Source organism: Coniophora puteana, assembly GCF_000271625.1.
Source record: "Coniophora puteana RWD-64-598 SS2 unplaced genomic scaffold CONPUscaffold_1, whole genome shotgun sequence".
Lineage (NCBI taxonomy): Eukaryota > Fungi > Basidiomycota > Agaricomycetes > Boletales > Coniophoraceae > Coniophora > Coniophora puteana.
The window spans coordinates 2,556,910-2,574,998 of record NW_006913053.1 but is presented as its reverse complement, the minus strand read 5'-3'; the positions used below and the strand labels follow the sequence as shown (position 1 = coordinate 2,574,998).

General features: G+C 53.2%; 8 protein-coding genes across 8 annotated transcripts; 4 read left to right on the top strand and 4 right to left on the bottom strand.

Annotated features, from left to right (window-relative positions):
* The first annotated feature begins 105 nt into the window (after nt 1-105).
* Nucleotides 106-2,081, top strand: CONPUDRAFT_79017 (uncharacterized protein). The gene is made up of 3 exons (XM_007764609.1): nt 106-265; nt 333-505; nt 567-2,081. Exons 1-3 carry the CDS (start codon nt 150-152, stop codon nt 1,619-1,621), a joined length of 1,344 nt encoding a protein of 447 aa, XP_007762799.1. The 5' UTR covers nt 106-149; the 3' UTR covers nt 1,622-2,081.
* Nucleotides 2,082-2,472: 391 nt separating this feature from the next.
* Nucleotides 2,473-4,237, bottom strand: CONPUDRAFT_86721 (uncharacterized protein; the record flags this gene model as incomplete). The annotated part of the gene is made up of 2 exons (XM_007765251.1): nt 2,473-4,050; nt 4,118-4,237. 2 exons carry the CDS (start codon nt 4,235-4,237, stop codon nt 2,473-2,475), a joined length of 1,698 nt encoding a protein of 565 aa, XP_007763441.1.
* A 253-nt stretch (nt 4,238-4,490) lies between these two features.
* On the top strand, nt 4,491-7,485 carry CONPUDRAFT_79016 (uncharacterized protein). The gene is made up of 7 exons (XM_007764608.1): nt 4,491-4,896; nt 4,958-6,341; nt 6,388-6,512; nt 6,560-6,689; nt 6,753-7,053; nt 7,109-7,219; nt 7,266-7,485. The coding sequence occupies exons 1-2, from the start codon at nt 4,519-4,521 to the stop codon at nt 5,996-5,998; spliced, it is 1,419 nt and encodes a 472-aa protein (XP_007762798.1). The 5' UTR covers nt 4,491-4,518; the 3' UTR covers nt 5,999-6,341; nt 6,388-6,512; nt 6,560-6,689; nt 6,753-7,053; nt 7,109-7,219; nt 7,266-7,485.
* A 125-nt stretch (nt 7,486-7,610) lies between these two features.
* Nucleotides 7,611-8,592, bottom strand: CONPUDRAFT_95633 (ribosomal protein L4). Its single transcript, XM_007765287.1, has 2 exons — nt 8,534-8,592; nt 7,611-8,476 (listed from the first exon to the last, which is right to left on the bottom strand). The coding sequence occupies exons 1-2, from the start codon at nt 8,580-8,582 to the stop codon at nt 7,728-7,730; spliced, it is 798 nt and encodes a 265-aa protein (XP_007763477.1). The 5' UTR covers nt 8,583-8,592; the 3' UTR covers nt 7,611-7,727.
* A 218-nt stretch (nt 8,593-8,810) lies between these two features.
* CONPUDRAFT_95628 (ribosomal protein S9) lies at nt 8,811-9,737 on the top strand. Its single transcript, XM_007765286.1, has 4 exons — nt 8,811-8,882; nt 9,049-9,137; nt 9,195-9,574; nt 9,631-9,737. The coding sequence occupies exons 2-4, from the start codon at nt 9,096-9,098 to the stop codon at nt 9,638-9,640; spliced, it is 432 nt and encodes a 143-aa protein (XP_007763476.1). The 5' UTR covers nt 8,811-8,882; nt 9,049-9,095; the 3' UTR covers nt 9,641-9,737.
* A 20-nt stretch (nt 9,738-9,757) lies between these two features.
* CONPUDRAFT_161436 (uncharacterized protein) lies at nt 9,758-11,597 on the bottom strand. The gene is made up of 7 exons (XM_007765285.1): nt 11,496-11,597; nt 11,364-11,436; nt 11,268-11,313; nt 10,985-11,216; nt 10,717-10,934; nt 10,069-10,661; nt 9,758-10,009 (listed from the first exon to the last, which is right to left on the bottom strand). Exons 1-7 carry the CDS (start codon nt 11,587-11,589, stop codon nt 9,988-9,990), a joined length of 1,278 nt encoding a protein of 425 aa, XP_007763475.1. The 5' UTR covers nt 11,590-11,597; the 3' UTR covers nt 9,758-9,987.
* A 425-nt stretch (nt 11,598-12,022) lies between these two features.
* On the top strand, nt 12,023-15,336 carry CONPUDRAFT_115463 (indigoidine synthase A-like protein; the record flags this gene model as incomplete). Its single annotated transcript, XM_007765284.1, has 14 exons — nt 12,023-12,460; nt 12,514-12,530; nt 12,583-12,614; nt 12,665-12,755; nt 12,814-12,829; nt 12,880-12,960; nt 13,013-13,058; nt 13,118-13,330; nt 13,380-13,412; nt 13,465-13,523; nt 13,574-14,068; nt 14,120-14,231; nt 14,283-14,289; nt 14,345-15,336. The coding sequence occupies 14 exons, from the start codon at nt 12,023-12,025 to the stop codon at nt 15,087-15,089; spliced, it is 2,385 nt and encodes a 794-aa protein (XP_007763474.1). The 3' UTR covers nt 15,090-15,336.
* On the bottom strand, nt 15,268-17,636 carry CONPUDRAFT_46202 (P-loop containing nucleoside triphosphate hydrolase protein; the record flags this gene model as incomplete). Its single annotated transcript, XM_007764387.1, has 10 exons — nt 15,268-15,475; nt 15,528-15,714; nt 15,763-16,044; nt 16,090-16,231; nt 16,278-16,366; nt 16,422-16,601; nt 16,662-16,822; nt 16,872-17,066; nt 17,123-17,233; nt 17,281-17,636. The coding sequence occupies 10 exons, from the start codon at nt 17,634-17,636 to the stop codon at nt 15,268-15,270; spliced, it is 1,911 nt and encodes a 636-aa protein (XP_007762577.1).
* Nucleotides 17,637-18,089: the final 453 nt, after the last annotated feature.

Genomic DNA, 18,089 nt, shown 5'->3' with positions numbered 1-18,089 from the left:
CCAGAATGCAGCAGCCCCCAAAGCTTGTCCCCCAGCCAACCCGCCATCCCCGTCACAGATCCCAGTCTGACCCCTTCTCTGATCCACAGACACAGACACAGACAAAGCCTGTTCCCCGTCCCCCACCCGACCCTCCCACAAAACACAACATGCCTCCCCAGCAGAGACACGTCGCCGACGCCGTCAGAGACACCGTCCAGTACAGGGGTCCCCCTCAGGACCACCCGCCCCGCAACCGCGTCGGTCGCAGCCAGACACAGGCCCCGTAAGCACCCTTCTACCCCTCCACTCCACTCCCTTCCCTCACACCCCGACATTTTTTGCCCCCCCAGTAATACCTCCCCACAACATCGTCCACCATACAGTGGCCGTCGCTCTCAGTCCCAGGACTCTGTTCTCCAAGCTGCCAATGCCATCGAAAAGTCCAAGCCGAAGCAGCGTGGAAAGAAGCCCTCGGTCCACGCAGACGTCATCGATCGCCTTGACTTCACAGGTGTCGGCCCAAGTCCGTCCCCCTACTCCTCTATCCTTTGTCCTTCATCTCATTTTATTTTCCCTTCTATCAGTGTTCCACCACGATGGTCCTTTTGACGCCTGTGCTCCCTCTCGCAATCGCCACAAGACCAGAGCCCCCATGCTAGCATGGAGCGGCCAACCCGAGGACCCAGCCTCAAATGGCCGATCATATCCTTCCCCAGACAAGTATACAAACGTCCCGGCCGAGTACGAGGCACCCAAGAAGAAAGTTGACGCCATCGCTGAGGCGTGGGGAATTCACGAACCAGAGCCATACGAAGAATTCTTCGCAGGAGGTGGTACCGGTCCCACTCCGGCCAATTCCATCTACGCTGGAAAGGAAGGTCACGGGCACTCTCACCCAGTTCACAACGCCAGCGCCAACGGGAACGGGAACGGGAGTGGGAATGCCTCTTCCCGCAACAATACTCCCCAACATTCCCTTGGCCGTCGCTCTAAAGATAAAGAGACTCGAGACATCCGTGAGGTTTACCGCAAATATCTCGATGAGGAAACTAAGAGTCTCCAAGCTCGCGATCGCGAACGTGGTGAACGTGGCGAGGGCCGCCGCGGCAAGCGGGGTGTCCTCCCGCCGCCTCAACCCATCCTTGTCCCCGAAGGCAACACTACCGACTTCGTCGACCCGTCCCTCCCAGCATCCGGATCTCCAGGGGCTGTCATGCCCGGTGCCCCCAAGCGTACCAAATCACTCATGCAACGCATCCGAAAGATGCGTGATACGCCTAATGTTCCCGTCGGCTATGAAGATGCATCAGGCGATTCCCCATCGCCACCGCCTGGGGAAGGGGGTGGTCGCCCTACCCACCGCACCCAGAACTCGTATGGAGCTGGCCGGTATGGCAACGGTAACGGCGACCGTAGAAACGGTGCCCTTTCGCCTGCATCAGACGAAGCGTATGTGTATGTCGATGAGCGTCCTACCCGTGACAAGCAGCTACCCGCAACGCCGTATGGTATGAAGACGCCACCGGGGGACTACAGCGGGGGATACTTTGACGAGACTTCGGGATCTCCGGGTGCTGGTCTCGGTCGCAAGACCAGTCTGCTCAAGAAGGTCAAGGATGCCGTTCGCGGCCCCAAGTAATCCGTATTCCGTTCCAGTTCTTTGGCGGATTGTTTTTCTCCCCACTTAATTGATTGTTCAAATATTGTCAAATCTGTGCATTCATTGTCTCCTTATGTGGAACGTCGGATCCGGTCCTCTTCATCTGCTATACTTCTTTATATAACAACGTCCCCTCCCTTCTTTTGATCGATTTGTTACTTTTAGCCAGGACTCACGACAGCGTCCATGCAACGGGCGCACGACCATGCTTCCCCTTCTTCCCTACCCCACCGTCCTTCTTTCGCTTCTCGCTTCCATCGAAACCAGTGTCTAAAGTTGCTCGCGCCCTATTGTTCTCGATCCTGCGTGCATCCTCTTGTGTCTCCCTAGCTACATCCGTATACCCTCCTTTTGTCCCGCGCGGGGTTGTAAACATGTAGACTATAACGCGTCTGTGCGCAGCGGACGTGCCGTAGTATAATGTCAATGTAAATCTCGGTCCCTCTCATCTGGTGGTGCGCGGATACCCTCGCTTACAATTATGCTTGCGATGTCGTTGTGACTTCGTATGGTGTCAGTCAGTTTATGATTTCGCGATGGCACAAAAGAACAGGTCATGATGGTGTTTCGCCTAGTGTGCATCAAAAACGCGCAGCTTGAACGTGTACCGATTCCATGTAATTTATTTTGTGATCGAGACGAAGTGTTTTGCCATCCGTGATATTCTGTGATGTTATAGCCGAATGCTGAAGGAAACGGGGGACAAACCACCAGGGAAGATCTGATGGACTGATGTTCTATCAAGTCAACGATGTCAACGCGTGTGGAATCGTGGATCGACTTGTATATATCTATGCTTTCAAACCTCAATAATGATGTAAGAACGACGTCTAACTAGCTCGTGTGCTGATCCCTGCGTCGGCTAGAGCACGCTTCACGTCTTCGATGCGCACCTCTTCTCGATGGAAGATGCCTGCCGCCAGTGCAGCCTCCACGCCCGTCTCGCGGAACACGTCGACGAAATGCGCGGCGGAGCCAGCGCCGCTGCTCGCTACGACAGGGATGCGGACGGCGCGTCGAACGAGACTGAGGAGGGCGTGATCGAACCCGCGCCCGGTCCCGTCCCGATCGATGCTATTAACCAGCAGCTCGCCCGCACCCAGCTTCTCTGCGCCCTGGGCAAGCTCCACGACGGATAGGTCGCGCGCCTCACGTCCGCCCGAGACGGTGCACTGGTACCACCATGCCTTGTCTGCGTCCTCGCCGTCTCCCGGTCCGCCGCGCACAATCTCGCCCGCGTGCGGACCAGTGTAGCCCGGATCAACGAAGGCGCGTCGGGGGTCGATGGAGACGACGACGGCCTGGTTCCCGTACGCGCGGGCGATCGTCTCGATCGCGCTTGTTCCATCCAGGACGTTGCTGTTCGCGCGCAGCCGCTCGACGGCGCGAACGGCGTCGGATCCGATGCTGACCTTGTCGGCGCCCGCGCGGAAGTATGCGCCTGCCACCTCGAGCGCGGGTCGGTGGGTGCCGTCCGGGTCGACGCTGTCCGTGATGCCGCCGCCGATGGTGAGGGGAACAAAGACGCGTGCCGCTGCTGCGCGGACGACGGCGATCATAGGCTGGTCGTGCAGCGGGGAACGGCGGAAGGAGGTGATGTTGAGCAAGGCGAGCTCGTCTGCGCCAGAGGCGGCATACCGCTCGGCGAGGACGACGGGCTTGCCCAGGTTGCGGACCGTACCGGCGGTCTCCTGAGTGAGCGCGGTGGATGAAGGGCAGCCTTGGTTGGGTTTTTCGCGGACGTCATACTGGTCGCCCTTTGTGACGACTAGATCACCAGCGTCGTTGCTCCGGACGTCCATACACGCTATGACGCGCTTGGTGAGCCCATCGCGGGGTTGTGGAGGGCGAGGTATGGGATTTGTCGGTGGCGCTGCTGTGCGCTGGACGTCTGTCTGATCAAGCCACTCGCGGAGGACGTCAAGGCCAGCTTGTCCAGACTTTTCGGGGTGGTATTGGGTACCAAACACATTGCCACGGCGGACGACAGAGATAAAGACTTCCTGCCCGTACTGCGTTGTGGCGTGGGCCCAGGATGCAGCCTCTGGGTATTTCTCTGGGTCGTATGGAGCGCGGAAGGAATGGACAAAATAATAGTGATTTGATGGTGAAGTAATGGAAGAGGATGACGAGGAGGGCTCGGAGGGGAAAAGTTGTGCGGTATTCCAGCCCATGTGGGGGACTGCCTTGCTGGTGTCATCAAAGCGTTGTATGGGGGAGGGTATGATCCCAAGTCCGATGCTCCCGGGAGACTCTGCGGAGGACTGGAAGAGGACCTGGAGGCCGACGCATATGCCAAAGTAAGGTTTGCCAGATTGGATGTACTGACGGAGAGGATCCCACAGGGCGCGGGCGCGTAGGTGTTCGACCGCGGTGTGAAATGCGCCTACACCGGGGAATACGATGCTCTGGAAATAGACAAGGGGCGGTGAATTGGGGGTGCATGGAAAACATGAGGAATACGGGGTGACGTACAGATGCCTTGTGGAAGTCGTCTGGGGTGGATATCCACTCGAACGCGTACCCGAGACGGGTGAGAGAGTTGGCAAGACTCTGCACATTTCCTGCGCCGTAGTCGAGGATATAAAGCGACATGACAGACTAGATCTACTACGCTCTGGTCAAGATCGAGGAAGTTGACGATCTGACAGAGAATCGGAGGGACGTCGGACGAGCGTCGATCTGCTCTTTCGAGTCTTGTCGAGTCATGGATTATCTGATTACAAGTGAATTATTACTGAATGCAATTTTTTCCTGTCGGCTAGATGAGATGAGGCCGCATCAAGTTCGTCCGCCCCTGCAAGCCTCCTGGTCATCATCACAACACACGCCCCCAATTCGGAGAAATATCCGCCTCATCTCATATACATATAATAATGAGTCAACCCTACTATTCTCCCTCTGCAGTCATGGCTTCCCCCATCAACATCCCCGGTCACCCCTCCGTCTCCCCGACTGCCCTCGGCGGCTCCTTGCACGACAGAATTCGCCATCGCGACTCTCTCTCCTTCGTCGGCGCAATCCGCCAGCCAAAAGTCCTCCACCCTGTCGAAAACGAGGACCTCAAGCTTCTTATCCTCGAAAACATCAGCCAGGAAGCCGTCCGCGCTTTCCAGGCCCAGGGCTTCCATGTTGACCACTCCGCAAAAGCCATGTCCGAGGATGAGCTCGTAGAAAAGATTGGTCAATATCACGCCATCGGCATACGCAGCAAGACAAAGATCACAGAGCGCGTCATCAAAGCTGCACACAAGGTACCGTCGCCCGCCCGCCCGCGCCCTTTATTCTCCCAACCTTACCATCGCTCTTTCTTAGCTCCTTGTCATTGGTTGCTTCTGCATCGGCACAAACCAGGTCGATCTTTTGACCGCAGCCAAGGCCGGCATTCCTGTCTTCAACTCCCCCTTCTCCAACTCCCGTTCAGTCGCAGAGCTCGTCATTTCCGAAGTCATCGCGCTCTCGCGTCAGCTCTTCCAGCGTGCCCATGAGATGCGCTCGGGACTTTGGAACAAGCAATCCAAGGGCTGCTGGGAGGTTCGAGGAAAGACCCTCGGTATTGTCGGCTATGGTCACATCGGCGCCCAGCTCTCAGTCCTGGCAGAGGCTCTCGCCATGCGCGTCATCTTCTACGACGTTATTCCCATCATGCCTCTCGGGTCGGCGCGCCAGGTCGAGACTCTCGCCGCTCTCCTCGGCGAGGCTGACTTTGTCTCACTTCACGTGCCTGAGCTCCCTGAAACTATCAACATGATATCGAAAGAGCAGCTCGATCTGATGAAAAAGGGCTCTTACCTCATTAACAATGCCCGGGGCCGCGTGGTAGACATCCCTGCACTCATCGAAGCCGTCCAGTCCAAGCACCTCGCTGGAGCCGCCATCGATGTCTACCCGATGGAGCCGAGCGCCAACGGTGCACCCTTCGACGATCAGATCAACTCTTGGGCGAGCACGCTGTGTCAGCTGCCAAATGTCATCCTCTCACCTCATATTGGTGGTTCGACGGAGGAAGCCCAGAGCATGATCGGCGACGAAGTGTCCTCGGCGGTTTCCCGCTATCTCAACTCCGGAACGACCATCGGTGCCGTCAACTTCCCCGAGGTCGATCTCCGCGCCATCACAAGCGAGCAGGGAGACCACATCCGTATCTGCCATGTCCACAACAACAAACCCGGTGTCCTGCGCCAGGTCAACGAGATTCTCTCGCCCTACAACGTCGAAAAGCAGTACTCGGACTCCAAAGGAGATATTGCTTACCTCCTCGCCGATATCGCGGATGTCAGCTCCAAGGACATCAACAAGCTTCGTGAGACTATCTCCCACACCAGTGCTAACATCCTCACTCGTCTTCTGGCATGAGCACGCAAGCGCTCCTTCCCACGACCTTCATCTGTTGTATTTTGTAACCTACCACACATTACTTTAGAGCACCATTCAACTGGACTGCCATCTCCAAAAATGTATCGTAACACCAGCCTTGTATTCGATAATAGGACGCGACGGGAATACGCACATTTGACTAGGGTGTAGCATGCAGGATCTAGGTATACAATGAGTTGCCGAAGAGTCCGATCACGTCTCTTCTTCTGGATCACCGATCCCACTTGCCAGAATGGCAAACTGTGTCTCCATCTCCGGAAGACACGGTGAATCATAGATCTTGCATGTTCGGATGTTGCCTCGACCCTTCTTGAGCTGGAGCCTGCTTCGCTCAGTAAATCACAAAACTCACAGAGGACCTCACTTACCGCGTACATGTTGCATGTGCCATGATGTTACCACCTATTGGCTTCTTCTCGTTGCCCGCATAAGGCCCTGCCGATGCGTCGGGATTTGACATCACTTGGTTGGTGACAACAACTGCTATCCCAAACTGATGCAGGGTTCATCTCTGCTCGAACCTTTGAACAAGAAGCTCACCTCATCCGCGAGGCGCTGAAGGGTACGCAAGAACTTGCCCAGATGGTTCTGACGTGCAGAAAGTTCTCCACGCCCGCTGAAGTCAGTGCGGTACAGCGCCGTGCACGAGTCCACGATGAGTAAGCAAAACCTAGAAAGTTACAAATGATCGGCTCAGTAACATATTTGAACCAATAGAATCAAGATCTCTCGCCTTGATTCCGACATGAGTGCGCTTGCATTCGTCAGCAGGGATTGCTGATGGTCCGCGTTGTATGCACGTGCATATGCGACGTTGTCGAGCACTTCCTCCCCGTTCAGGCCATACCGTTCTGCCGCAGCCAACAGACGGACAGGCCGGAAGGTGCCCTCGGTGTCGATGTACAGGCACTTGCCCTCTCCGCCGCCCATGCTTACAGGGAGCTGGCAGGTGACGGCGAGCGTGTGACAGAGCTGTGATTTTCCTGTCCTGAACTCGCCGAACATTTCTGTGATTGCCCCAGTTTCAACACCACCTGAAGAAGGCTGAGCGCTTCGACGACTTTGGTAGGCATGGAAAGGTGAGCGTACCTCCAAGGAGGGCATCTAGTTGCTTCGATCCAGTGGTTATATGCACGAGTTCCGATCGTCGGGCGTGAACCTCTGTTGCGCTCTGGAAGCCGAGGGGTATGATCTTCTGGGCTGCAAGGCCTTTAGTCAAAGCTCGATAAAGGGTGTTCGTGCTCACCTTCTGCGAGTATCTTGTCTGCCTTCTGATCTGATATGCCCTTTATGGCGAGCAGGTTCTTCTTCGGCGTGAATGCGACCGACTCAACGGTGTTTAAGCCGGCGTCCGCGAGCTTCTTGATGTCGTTTGCGTGGATGCCTGCCTCTTCCAGCTTGGAGACAAGCAGTGGGCCGGCCATGGAGAAATCTTCGCCTTCTTCATGTTGGGAGGGTTGAGACATCGCAGGCTGAAGCTGAAGATTGGTAAGAAGCAAAAGGGTAGCGAGGAACAAATACACGCGGCTGCAACCTGACGCGCAGCGGAGTTTAAACTCTTAATGGGACGCGTAACGGTCACATGAGCGCGGATAAGCGATGCATATATTACGGGGATAGGTAAGTAGCTACACCTTATAGTCTATGGAGTTGCTAGCAAGTGTCGGTGGCTTGCTGCTGGTCCTGTTCATGCGGCGTATCAACTGCATCATACAGTGGAAGCTTCCGCTTGAGAAGTTTCAACAGCCTCAGCAAGTGTTACCGGGCCGTCAATTGCCAGAGGCGCTTTGCCCTTGGTCAACATCGTTTGCAGTGCCTCCACTGCCTGCACGTCCAGTATAACCCGCCGCCAGCTGACAAGGTCATGCACATTTAGCTCCTGGACCGTTATGGCCTCCACACCACTCAGGTTCCGGCTCGCCAACTCGAGGTTTCTTGGGACTGCCTGCTCGCCGGTGACGAAGAGTGTGCCTGCGTCCCAGCCGAGGCTCTTCAGACGTGTGTTGAAGGGCCGAGTCTGGTAGCCAATCCACTCCAGCGACTTCACAACGCCCAGCCGCTGTTCCCGAACCTTCACGCTCAGCGCAACACGCATGCCCATCTGGATGACCTTGCGGTTGAGCTTCGTGCTGAAGTCGCGGGGCTTGGGGCCGAAGGCGACACTTCCACCGCGAAGCATAGGGCTCTTCTTGTTGCCAAGACGAGCACGGCCAGAGCCTTTCTGTGGACGAATCTTCCGGCCCGAGCCGCGGACTTCGCTGCGAGTCTTCGTGTTTGCACTGCCCTGGCGCAAGGAGTCGAGGTGGTGGACGACACAGAGGTGAAGGATATCTCGGCGAATGGGGTGGCCAAAGACGGAGCGGTCTAGCTTGACGACTTGTTCGTGGGCAGGCTGGTTCTTCTTCTGGAGAAGGAGCGCGGACATGGTTAGATAGAGGGATGGCGAGGGGTCGACAGCTGGAGGTTTAGTCAGTGCGGTCAGGATATGTACCGAAGAATGAAAATGCAGCATACCTGTCAGAGCATTTGACTGGGCAGCAGGAGTGTCTACCACCGTGCTCATGGGGCGGAACAGACCGCGCGAGGCCTGTAGATATTAGACTGAGCTGAGCGGGAAGAGATCCGCATAATATCATGTCCTTACCTGGGACGCTATGCGACGAAAAACGGGCAACATAATGGACGTGTAGACTAGCTCGGAAGGGAGGCGCGGTGCCGTGCTCGCGTCGCACAAAGAGAAGGTCAAAACGATCGGAGGTGGCGAGCGTGGGAACTTTGAATAAGCGAGGCGCTCATCCCGAATCACCAATCGCCTGCAGAAGACCACCCAGCAAGACCTCCAGGCCTCAACATCAACCACAGGGTGAGTCTATGCTCCTCAGCATCGTCCAGACGTCGTAGAGCATGTCCATGCATCCTATGGACCCAAAATCCGGTCGCGTTCGCCTTGGATGTCGCTGGATGCCATGCGTCATCTCTGGATGATCCTCCCAACCGCTCAATCTCAAACCTCCCGTTTTGCCCTGCAGGTACCTGTATTGCCAGCCCAAGTCGGCAGTCACCCCAATCCGCCAAAATGTCATCCGCCAAGGCCGTTCAAACGTTTGGTAAGAAAAAGGTTCGTCACCAAACGACTGCCCATCTGTCGGCGCCATCTTATTTTGACCTCTGTTAGACCGCTACCGCGGTAGCACACGCCAAGGAGGGCCGTGGTCTCATCCGCATCAATGGCTCGCCCATCAACCTCGTCCGCCCTGAGATCCTGCGCTACAAGATCTACGAGCCCATCCTTGTCGCCGGCGAGGACTCCTTCGCCCCCGTCGACATTCGCGTCCGGGTGAAGGGTGGTGGACACACTTCGCAGGTCTACGCTATGCGTCAGGCTATTGCGCGTGCCATCGTTGCTTACTACGCCAAGTACATCGACGCATACAGCGCCATGGAGCTGAAGAAGAAGCTGGTGGCATACGACCGTTCCCTCTTGATTGCAGACCCAAGACGGATGGAGCCGAAGAAGTTTGGTGGTGCTGGTGCCCGTGCTCGCAGGCAGAAGAGGTTCGTAGTCCAACCCTTCTCTATACCATTTATCGTTGCTTACAATGATTCTGCAGTTACCGTTAAGCTTATTCTGTATATCATCTTGCGCCATGTTCTGCACGCTTTTTTCTATGCCATGCCGGTACCAATGCAATCAAAATTATGATATGGCTACCGAAGCACAACTTGATGTATGGGTATCATTGATGCAAGTTGGGATATCCTCCGCTAAGTCACTGATGTGATGTACCATTACACTAACTACTTCAAGGATGCATCTTCAGCTTCTCGAACACAGCCAGTATTTGCCTTTAGACAATAGGGCGCTAGATACCCTACTCCTAAGGGCATGGCGTTTACGCCAGTCATTTGCTCCTGTCAGAAGGGAACATCCGACGCCTCTCGATCCTCCGCAATTCATCTTTTGAGAACTATGCGAGTTCAACTCTGGGCCTTTTGAATGTTGGGTGGGGTTTATGTGTTGCGAGGATGCCAGGGGCGGAGAGACTGACTTTGGAGACGGCACATTCATGGACTGGAGCGTGGCAAAGAATGTAGGTTTGTCAAGGATCCATGGATTTTCAGGTTCTGCTCCGTCGCGCAATGTCATAGAAGGCCCCGGCGTAGCACTGGAAAGCTCGGGTTGATGGGATGTAGCGGACACCTCCTCCATGTCCACATCTGAGGAACTTCCACGGTCGTCATCGTTACCCTCGGAGGGAAATGGTGTACTTGAACGCTGTCGGCGTCGAAGACGTCCGCCGGAAGACCGAAGGCTGTTATCATTGGTGTCTGGGTGGAAAGCAACACGATGGGTGTTCCATGGATGTTTGCGGGCGAACTCTTGTAGCTGTAAACGATCACTGGCCTCTTCTTCGCGTATCCGTTTCAACGTCATTCGAAGGATTTTGATGCGTTCTAGCTTTTCTTCGATTGCAATTTCCGGTGCCTGGGTGGGCACCATTGGATCCAGTGGAGATGGATGAGAGGCAGTGACTGGAAGAGCGTTTTCCCACCTCCCTGGGATCCTAAAGAAGTCGGAAAGCTCTTCCATCTCTGCATCCTCGTCCCATTTGTCCATGATCTTCTTCTTCATGGGAGCAGCCTGAAACACAGCAGAAAGTCAGTAAGAGGAACTTGCCACAAACGCTCAAGCACACATTTTGTCCAAGACGAATGGTAGATCTTCTTGCTCTTGGAACAACCCTTTGCTGTGAGCGCTCCTTCTCGCGTGCCCCTTTGTAGTTGAGAAGGTACATGACGGCTCTCATTTCAGTCTCCAAAGCTTTGAGGGTACAAGTCGGGACGCCCTTGACACAGGCAATGTCCAAGCAATAGGCCTTGTCAAAATCAACGAGTGTGACTGCACCATCCACACCTATATCGCAAATGAATTTGGTAGGATAGAACAGAAGCCGAATGACGTACCAACGATGATGTTCTTCAAACTGACGTTCCCATGGAGGATTCCATGAGCATGTATGTCTTTGTAGCATTGTATAATGGCGTTCTTTTCTTTCGGTGACATAGATGGACGAGCCGTTCTCCAGGCTTGCTGGTGCGGAAGCTCCATGACAAGTGACAGTGGGCCATGATCATCCTCAGTGACCGCTATGAGCTCTGGGTAACATTCCGAGCGCGGATTTAGGAGACACGCAAGCTGCGGGGACATAATCAGCTCCGTCGGCACCCACGCGACAAGGACAGCTACCTCAATCGAAAATCTTTCGAGAGATTGATTCAAGGCGTTATGATACCTGCTTCAAACTCATTACTCAGTCTAATTGCACGTATGTGCGAGACGTACGTCTTGACGAGATAAGTTCGTGAAGTGTTGCCAATATCAACTTTCCTTAATACCAGGGTGGAGTACTCATTCTCTGTCATACGCAATTTATACTTATCTTCATATACAATCACATAAGGTTGAACTACGTACTGGCAATCATAAATGAGTCGTCTCTGATTTGAGACCTTGAGATAGGTATGGGAGGAGGTCGACTGCTGATAGGGGTGTCCCGAGCAAGGAACATGGGGAAAGAGAGTCGACTCATCATTTGAACGTGTATGGCTCAGAGGTGAAGCTATGAGGTGTGGTTGTGCGAGCTGGTTGACTCGAGGAGGTGGGGCGATGCCCTTGACAGTATTTAAGTGTATGTCCATGTGCTTGGCACGGTGAGATGCTGTCTCTGAGTGCTGGTACGCCGTCTACGTCTCTTTTGTTTTTGCATCCTTGTTGTTATTGTTTTCTAGGTTGGGGGAGTCTGGGGAAGCGCGATTGCAAGCACATACTTGAAGGTATCCATGGGCAGGTTAACTGTTATTGTGTCGTGTTGTGTGCGTTGTCGGGCGTTGGAGATGCGGGGAAATCCTTGGGAAATCCCGTATTCTCCAGCCGGTTGTCCGGGCCGCTTTACCAGCATTGTAGACTGCTCACGCGGTCACGACTGCGAAACGCGTTCGGCCATGTCTCGACTGTCTGTTCGGCGACTGAGCAGCCAAGTTCGTCGCCCGGACCTAGCCACTGCCCTCCGCCGCAATGCGCCAGTTGATGTGCACCCGGAAGTCGAGGATGCCCTCGCCACTCACAAACCTGTTGTTGCGCTCGAGTCTACAATAATCACCCATGGCATGCCATACCCCACCTCCCTCAAAATGGCGCGTTCCGTCGAGAACATCGTTCGTTCAACAGGCAGTGTACCTGCTACTATTGCCATCATCCAAGGCCGCGTCAAAATTGGCCTCCACACTCATGAACTAGAACGCTTGGCCGACCAGTCATCAGCATCTACTGCCGCTGTAAAGGTCTCGAGACGCGACGTTGCGCCTGTCCTTGCAATGAAAAAGGACGGAGGTACAACATGTAGCTCAACTCTCATATTTGCAGCCCTCGCTGGCATCAAGGTCAGTCATTACTCGTGGCCCTCCTCAATCACCGTAACATAGAATCAGCATAGGTATTCGCGACAGGAGGGTGAGTAACATGACTTGCTTGTTCTTCAACTGGTATAAACCATACCCTGTAGGCTAGGAGGGGTACATCGACGCGGAGAGTCAAGTGTGTATGTCTGACTGTGTCATCCATTTGGTCTGACCACATTTGTCCAGCTATGGACGTCTCCGCGGATCTGCACGAGCTCACGCGCTGCCCCGTTGGTCTTGTCTCTGCGGGAGTCAAGTCTATTCTCGACATTGGACGGTACGTATCAAGACGATCATAAGTTTCATCCATCACTTAACATCTCCGTGCGTTATAGTACATTGGAGTATCTTGTGCGTGCAAGTACATTATCCGTGTGCATATTGGTCTGACTGTAGTTCAGGAGACGCTTGGTGTGCCTGTACTAACATATGGTCCAACGAAAGATTTCCCTGCATTCTATACCAGGACTAGTGGTTTCCAGGTACAGAGTCGTCCATTGCTTGGCTTGCTGGCTATTTCTCATGCACCATCAGTCTCCTTGGAATGTGGAAGATCCACAAACTGCCGCTCAAATCCTTCGTTAGCTCCGCTCCGCATCTCTTTGGGCTTCTTCAAATTATTCTGACTCGGCTGTCCAGATAATCACTGGCAACTCGGGATGTCTAACGGCGCCCTTTTTGCTGCGCCGATTCCTGAGAAATACGAAGCAGCAGGCTTAGAAGTGCAAAAGGCTGTCGAGATTGCCGTCCGAGAATGCGAAGAGCTAGGAATGCACACCCGCGGGAAAGAAGTCACACCATGGTTACTGAAACGCGTTGGTGAGCTGACGGGCACGCAGTCCTTGACCAACAGTGCGTGTATAGAATGAGTAGTGCATGTCCCGCATTAACATCGTTATAGATGTGGCTTTAGTAAAGAACACTGCATTGATAGGCAAGTGCTTCCAGTGTTTATTGCGTTTGTACTCAATCTCACTGTTCATCAGGAGGCCGGATAGCATCTGAGTACGCCAAACTATCTCAAGATCTAGGCGACTTGCAACCAGTAAGGCTATCCGCTTGGTGTATTACAAATATGTATGAAATCCTTGTAAGGTTTATCATCACACAGTTCAGTCTCCCGCTAGCGCGCAGGCATCTCAGTTCCTAAGTAGCCCAACTGATGCCGTTCTCAACGAAGCGAAATCTGACAACGTGAACGTTCTCGTTTTTGGCTCGAGTGCGGTCGATATCACATCTCGGCCCGCTCCAGGCAGTGATGCCGAAATCTCTGCAAAATCGACGTGCCCCGGGCTAGTCTCTACGTCGCTCGGAGGCGTGGGTCGCAACATTGCCGAAGCCGCCCATCGGGTCTCCAATGCGTTGGCGCCCTCAAAGCCATCTCCCATACTACTCGTCTCTCCTGTTGGTGATGACGCATTTGGTCGGCAGATCATCAACGATACAGGCGCCTCCGGTCTTTACACCAATGGTCTTTTTGTGGAGCCAGACAAGAGGTCGGCTGTTTGTAACATGATTTTAGACACCACTGGGAACTTGGTGACTGGTATCGCGGATATGGATATCGTCCAGAACCAGAATAGTGACAAGGTGTGCTAGAACGGATTCTATATGCCTGACTCGGTACTCATCACAACATAGCTGCTCTCTTACTTAGGGGAACAAAAGCCTTGGCTGGTTGCACTGGATGCAAACATGTCTCCTACCATTCTGACTGCGCTGGTTGAGTATTCCGTGCAACAGAATATCAATAGTGAGTCACAATGTACCTTACTTTGTTGTGACCATACTTACCGTTTACTAGTTTTCTTGTGAGTAGTCGCACAGGCGCTCCTTTTAGTTCACCTTTGGCTCATACAACCCCAGCGAACCAACGTCTTTAGCGAAGTCAACAGCAATACTCCCTGCTATTGCAAAGACACTGGGCAAGCATGACCGTGCCCCGGTGACATTTGCTTCACCTAACCTTTTGGAACTTGGACACATGTACCGTGAAGTCCGCTCAAGTCCACTGGAACTCATGTCACACGACGTATGGTGGAAGACCATCGACAGACTCGGCCTAGGTCATCAGTTCCGTGCAGAGCTAGAGCACCTGTCGCGGCTGAACGCATCGGAGGATAACCCTGACCTCGGATCTCTTTCTTTCCTCATAAAGGACGGCGTCGCTCAAATGGCCATCAATATGTTGCCTTTCTTCCAGAACCTTGTCATCAAGTGTGGCGAGCGTGGCGTCATCATCGCGATGCATTTGGATGGCCATTCGGCGCAATCTTCACAGTGGGCTAACGAGCCCAGCAACGTGCGCCAGCGTCTCGTTGTGGCGCGTGCATCGTCAGGGGATGTGGTTGTCTTTCAGCACTTCCCGGCTCTCAGCGTACCTCAGGATTCGATTGTCAACGTGACTGGTGCTGGCGACTCGCTTGTTGGATCATTGGTCGCCTCTTTAGCCTACGACCGCACTACATTTTTGGGTCCAGGAACATTGGCAAATACAATTAGCCTCGCGCAACATTCTGCGAGACTCAGCCTGCAAAGTCCTTGGGCAGTTTCTCCTCTCTTGTCATCTGGGTCCACAGCGAAACCTGATCGCAATGTTATTGATAAGTAACGAGGATTAGACTAGTATGCTACAAGTTAATCTATATTAGAGCGCGATCGGGCCAACCCGTACATCCTCTCGTGCCTTGCGTCGATTCTCCTCCCAGAGTGTCTTTTGAGTAGCCTGATCTTTCCTGACCTTCTTCTCATATCGTGCCTACAGAAAACCAACAATGAAGGAAATCAGTTCAAACACACATTTTATTTCGATGTATCCCAACCTGAGCACCGTGTTTCAGTCTTGTAATGATGTTCGCAGCCTCGCCTTTCGTTAGTTTCTCAAGTCTTTCAGGAATGCTTGCAGGATCTATGTCCCGTTTCGCCCAGCGCTTCATCACCAATTCTTTCTGAGCCTCAGAAGCAGGCATCTTTCTCCATTTTGCATTTCGCATAAGCCTACATCCATGTGTCAGGTGCACAAATGTTGTAGAGTCTGAGTAGCACTCACCCAAGTAGCATGTGACCCTTAAGAACTCTTTGCCCAGCGTAGGTGTCGCAGCCTCGGAGTGCATCACGTAGCGTATGTGCCTTCAGAATCTGACGACTGCGTCGAAAGGGAGATGTCTTCTTAGCGTTCGCCCCGGCAAGGTCAAGTACAGCCTCTGCGAAACTAGCTTGAAAGTACTCCTTATCCTCTGCAACGTAGTCAAATGACTGGGGGAAGATTGCTGGGGCTTACATACCTGTTTTATCAATGACTTTTTCGATACGGATAGTTCCCCGTCCCAAACACTCCAAGACGTAAACATCCTCTCCACAACCTACCCAAGCATGATTACTCAGGCGGCTGATGTGCGGAGCTCCAGAGCAGTGGTCCACCAGAGCCAAAGGATCTTCAAAATCAGTGTATGTGACTGACTTTGGCGCCGGTATTGATTCGTTGGAGTCCAGCCTAGCTTCGCTATCCGCGCTCATCGGTAAGGGTGACTTGCTGACGCGCTCCTTCAACGAGTCCACAGTTTCATCTTCACTCATGAGTGATAGGCGCTTCTCGCATATATGCTACATACCATCAAAAACCTCGGCAGGATCGAGCCCAAATAGGGATGGAGTCGTGATGACTCCGGCGACACGAGTAGTAGAGTCCACGAAGTCGATGATACGACAATCAGTCTTCCCAGTACTCGGGGACTGTCTCATTCCTCGCCCTACCTATCCGGAGTCAGCTCGCATCGTACGCTGGAGATAAGGTATTCACCATTTGCGTAAAGACATTGCGCGATTTTGTCGGTCTCGCAATAACAACGCAGTCGATGTTGGGTATATCAGCGCCTTCGGTCAAGATGGCTAAAAGCATAAGTCAGCCTAAAGAAATCAATAGACATGATGCACAAGAACATACCGCAGTTTATGAGGACGGGAAATTCCTGTGCCTTGAAAGCCTTGATGACTTCTTGTCTTTCCGTTGATGGAGTCCCCGAATGCAGGAAGCGTGCATCGACATCAAATGATTTGAAAGTCTTTGTGAGTTCTGCGACATGTGACAAGTTTACACAGAAAACAAGTGTTGACTTCCTCTCGCCTGCAGAAAATACACGGAGTGTCAGTGTACTGAGAGGAAAAGGTACGGCAGAAGACGCACTCGCACGATCCATCCAAGTTTGGACGATCAGCTCGTTCACTGTTTTAGTATTGATAACATCAGCAAGACTTGAAGCGTTGAAATCTCCTGTCCGTGAGTTGACTGTGACATTAGTCAGGTCAACATTGGCGTGAACCGAAGTGAAACGAATATTGCAGAGCCTTGGGGACGGCTTAGTTCCAGAATTGAGCTTGAAGCGCAATAACGTACCATTTCTCTTGGATCATATCAATGAAATCCCGATGATATACGATCTGCTGGAACACTGAACCAAGCGAGAGACCATCATGACGGCTGAAAGTGGCGGAAAATCCTATGATGGGTATAGAATGAGAGACGGTGCTGAGTGGGATGGTGTTCTTGCTCTTGATCTCGTTGTCGAAATGGGCCAGAATGCGTCTGTAGCTAAGATCACCTGTCAACGTCCCCAGCCCTGCATTTACTCGTGGTAGAATGCCTACGAAGGTGCGGCTGCGTGGTGTGCTTCGTCGACAATTACTGCTTTCATTCCCTCGGGCTGAAACTTGGATAGCCGTTTTGGCTGTAGGAGGGTCTGATAAGTGGCGACAGTACTATCGAATTTAGGACTTCGTACAGCCGGTATAGAAAGAGAACATACACATCTGCATGGCCGGAGGCTTGGTGTTTGGCTCCTTGCTCGATCTCTACAATCCAGTGAGGAAAGAGGTTCTTTGCCTGCGAGGCCGCCTGACGAGCCAGCTCAATGCTGTTGACAATGATCAATGCACGAGATCCACTAGTTTGGGATGATAAACGGGAAAGGAGAGAAACGAAGACTGTGGTCTTTCCTGCCCCTGTTGGTAGGGAGACTCCAATCCGAGTCGAACCTGCTTCCAAAGCAGCAAGACAAGCTGTCAGGCAAGACTCTTGGTAAGGTCGTAGGACTATAGAGGCTCGAGCTGCGGTGGACAAACTACGGGTGAAGGAACGGCGTAGCCATGACTGTAGGAACATGAAGCCGAAAGGTGCATATCCACGCGTCAACGTTTGCACAAGTCAACAACCGGAGTCACTAGTCAACCTTTCAAGACCGGAGTGGTACACAACCACCACCGTGGCGCATCCGTTGCGTCGGCACAACTGCCACCGGAAAACGTCAATAAATGACATAACACCTTCCCCATGACTCCGGTTTCAACGGATGCGTACATGGTCTGTATACTTAAACTTCATCACACGTAGAGAATCTCGGTATTACCACCGAAGTGGGTGCATTGAGTACGTGCAAGAAGGCTACTAACGCACGAGTATGCTGGTATGTCCATACCCCAAGGGAAGATACCCAAGAACATGAAGTAATAATAAACTCTATAGCGATGTATCGACGGGTAAAATAAAAAAAATGCATGAGCCATACGACCCACAATAGTCCTCCACTCAAACCGTTTAGCCAGAGCCTACAAATCA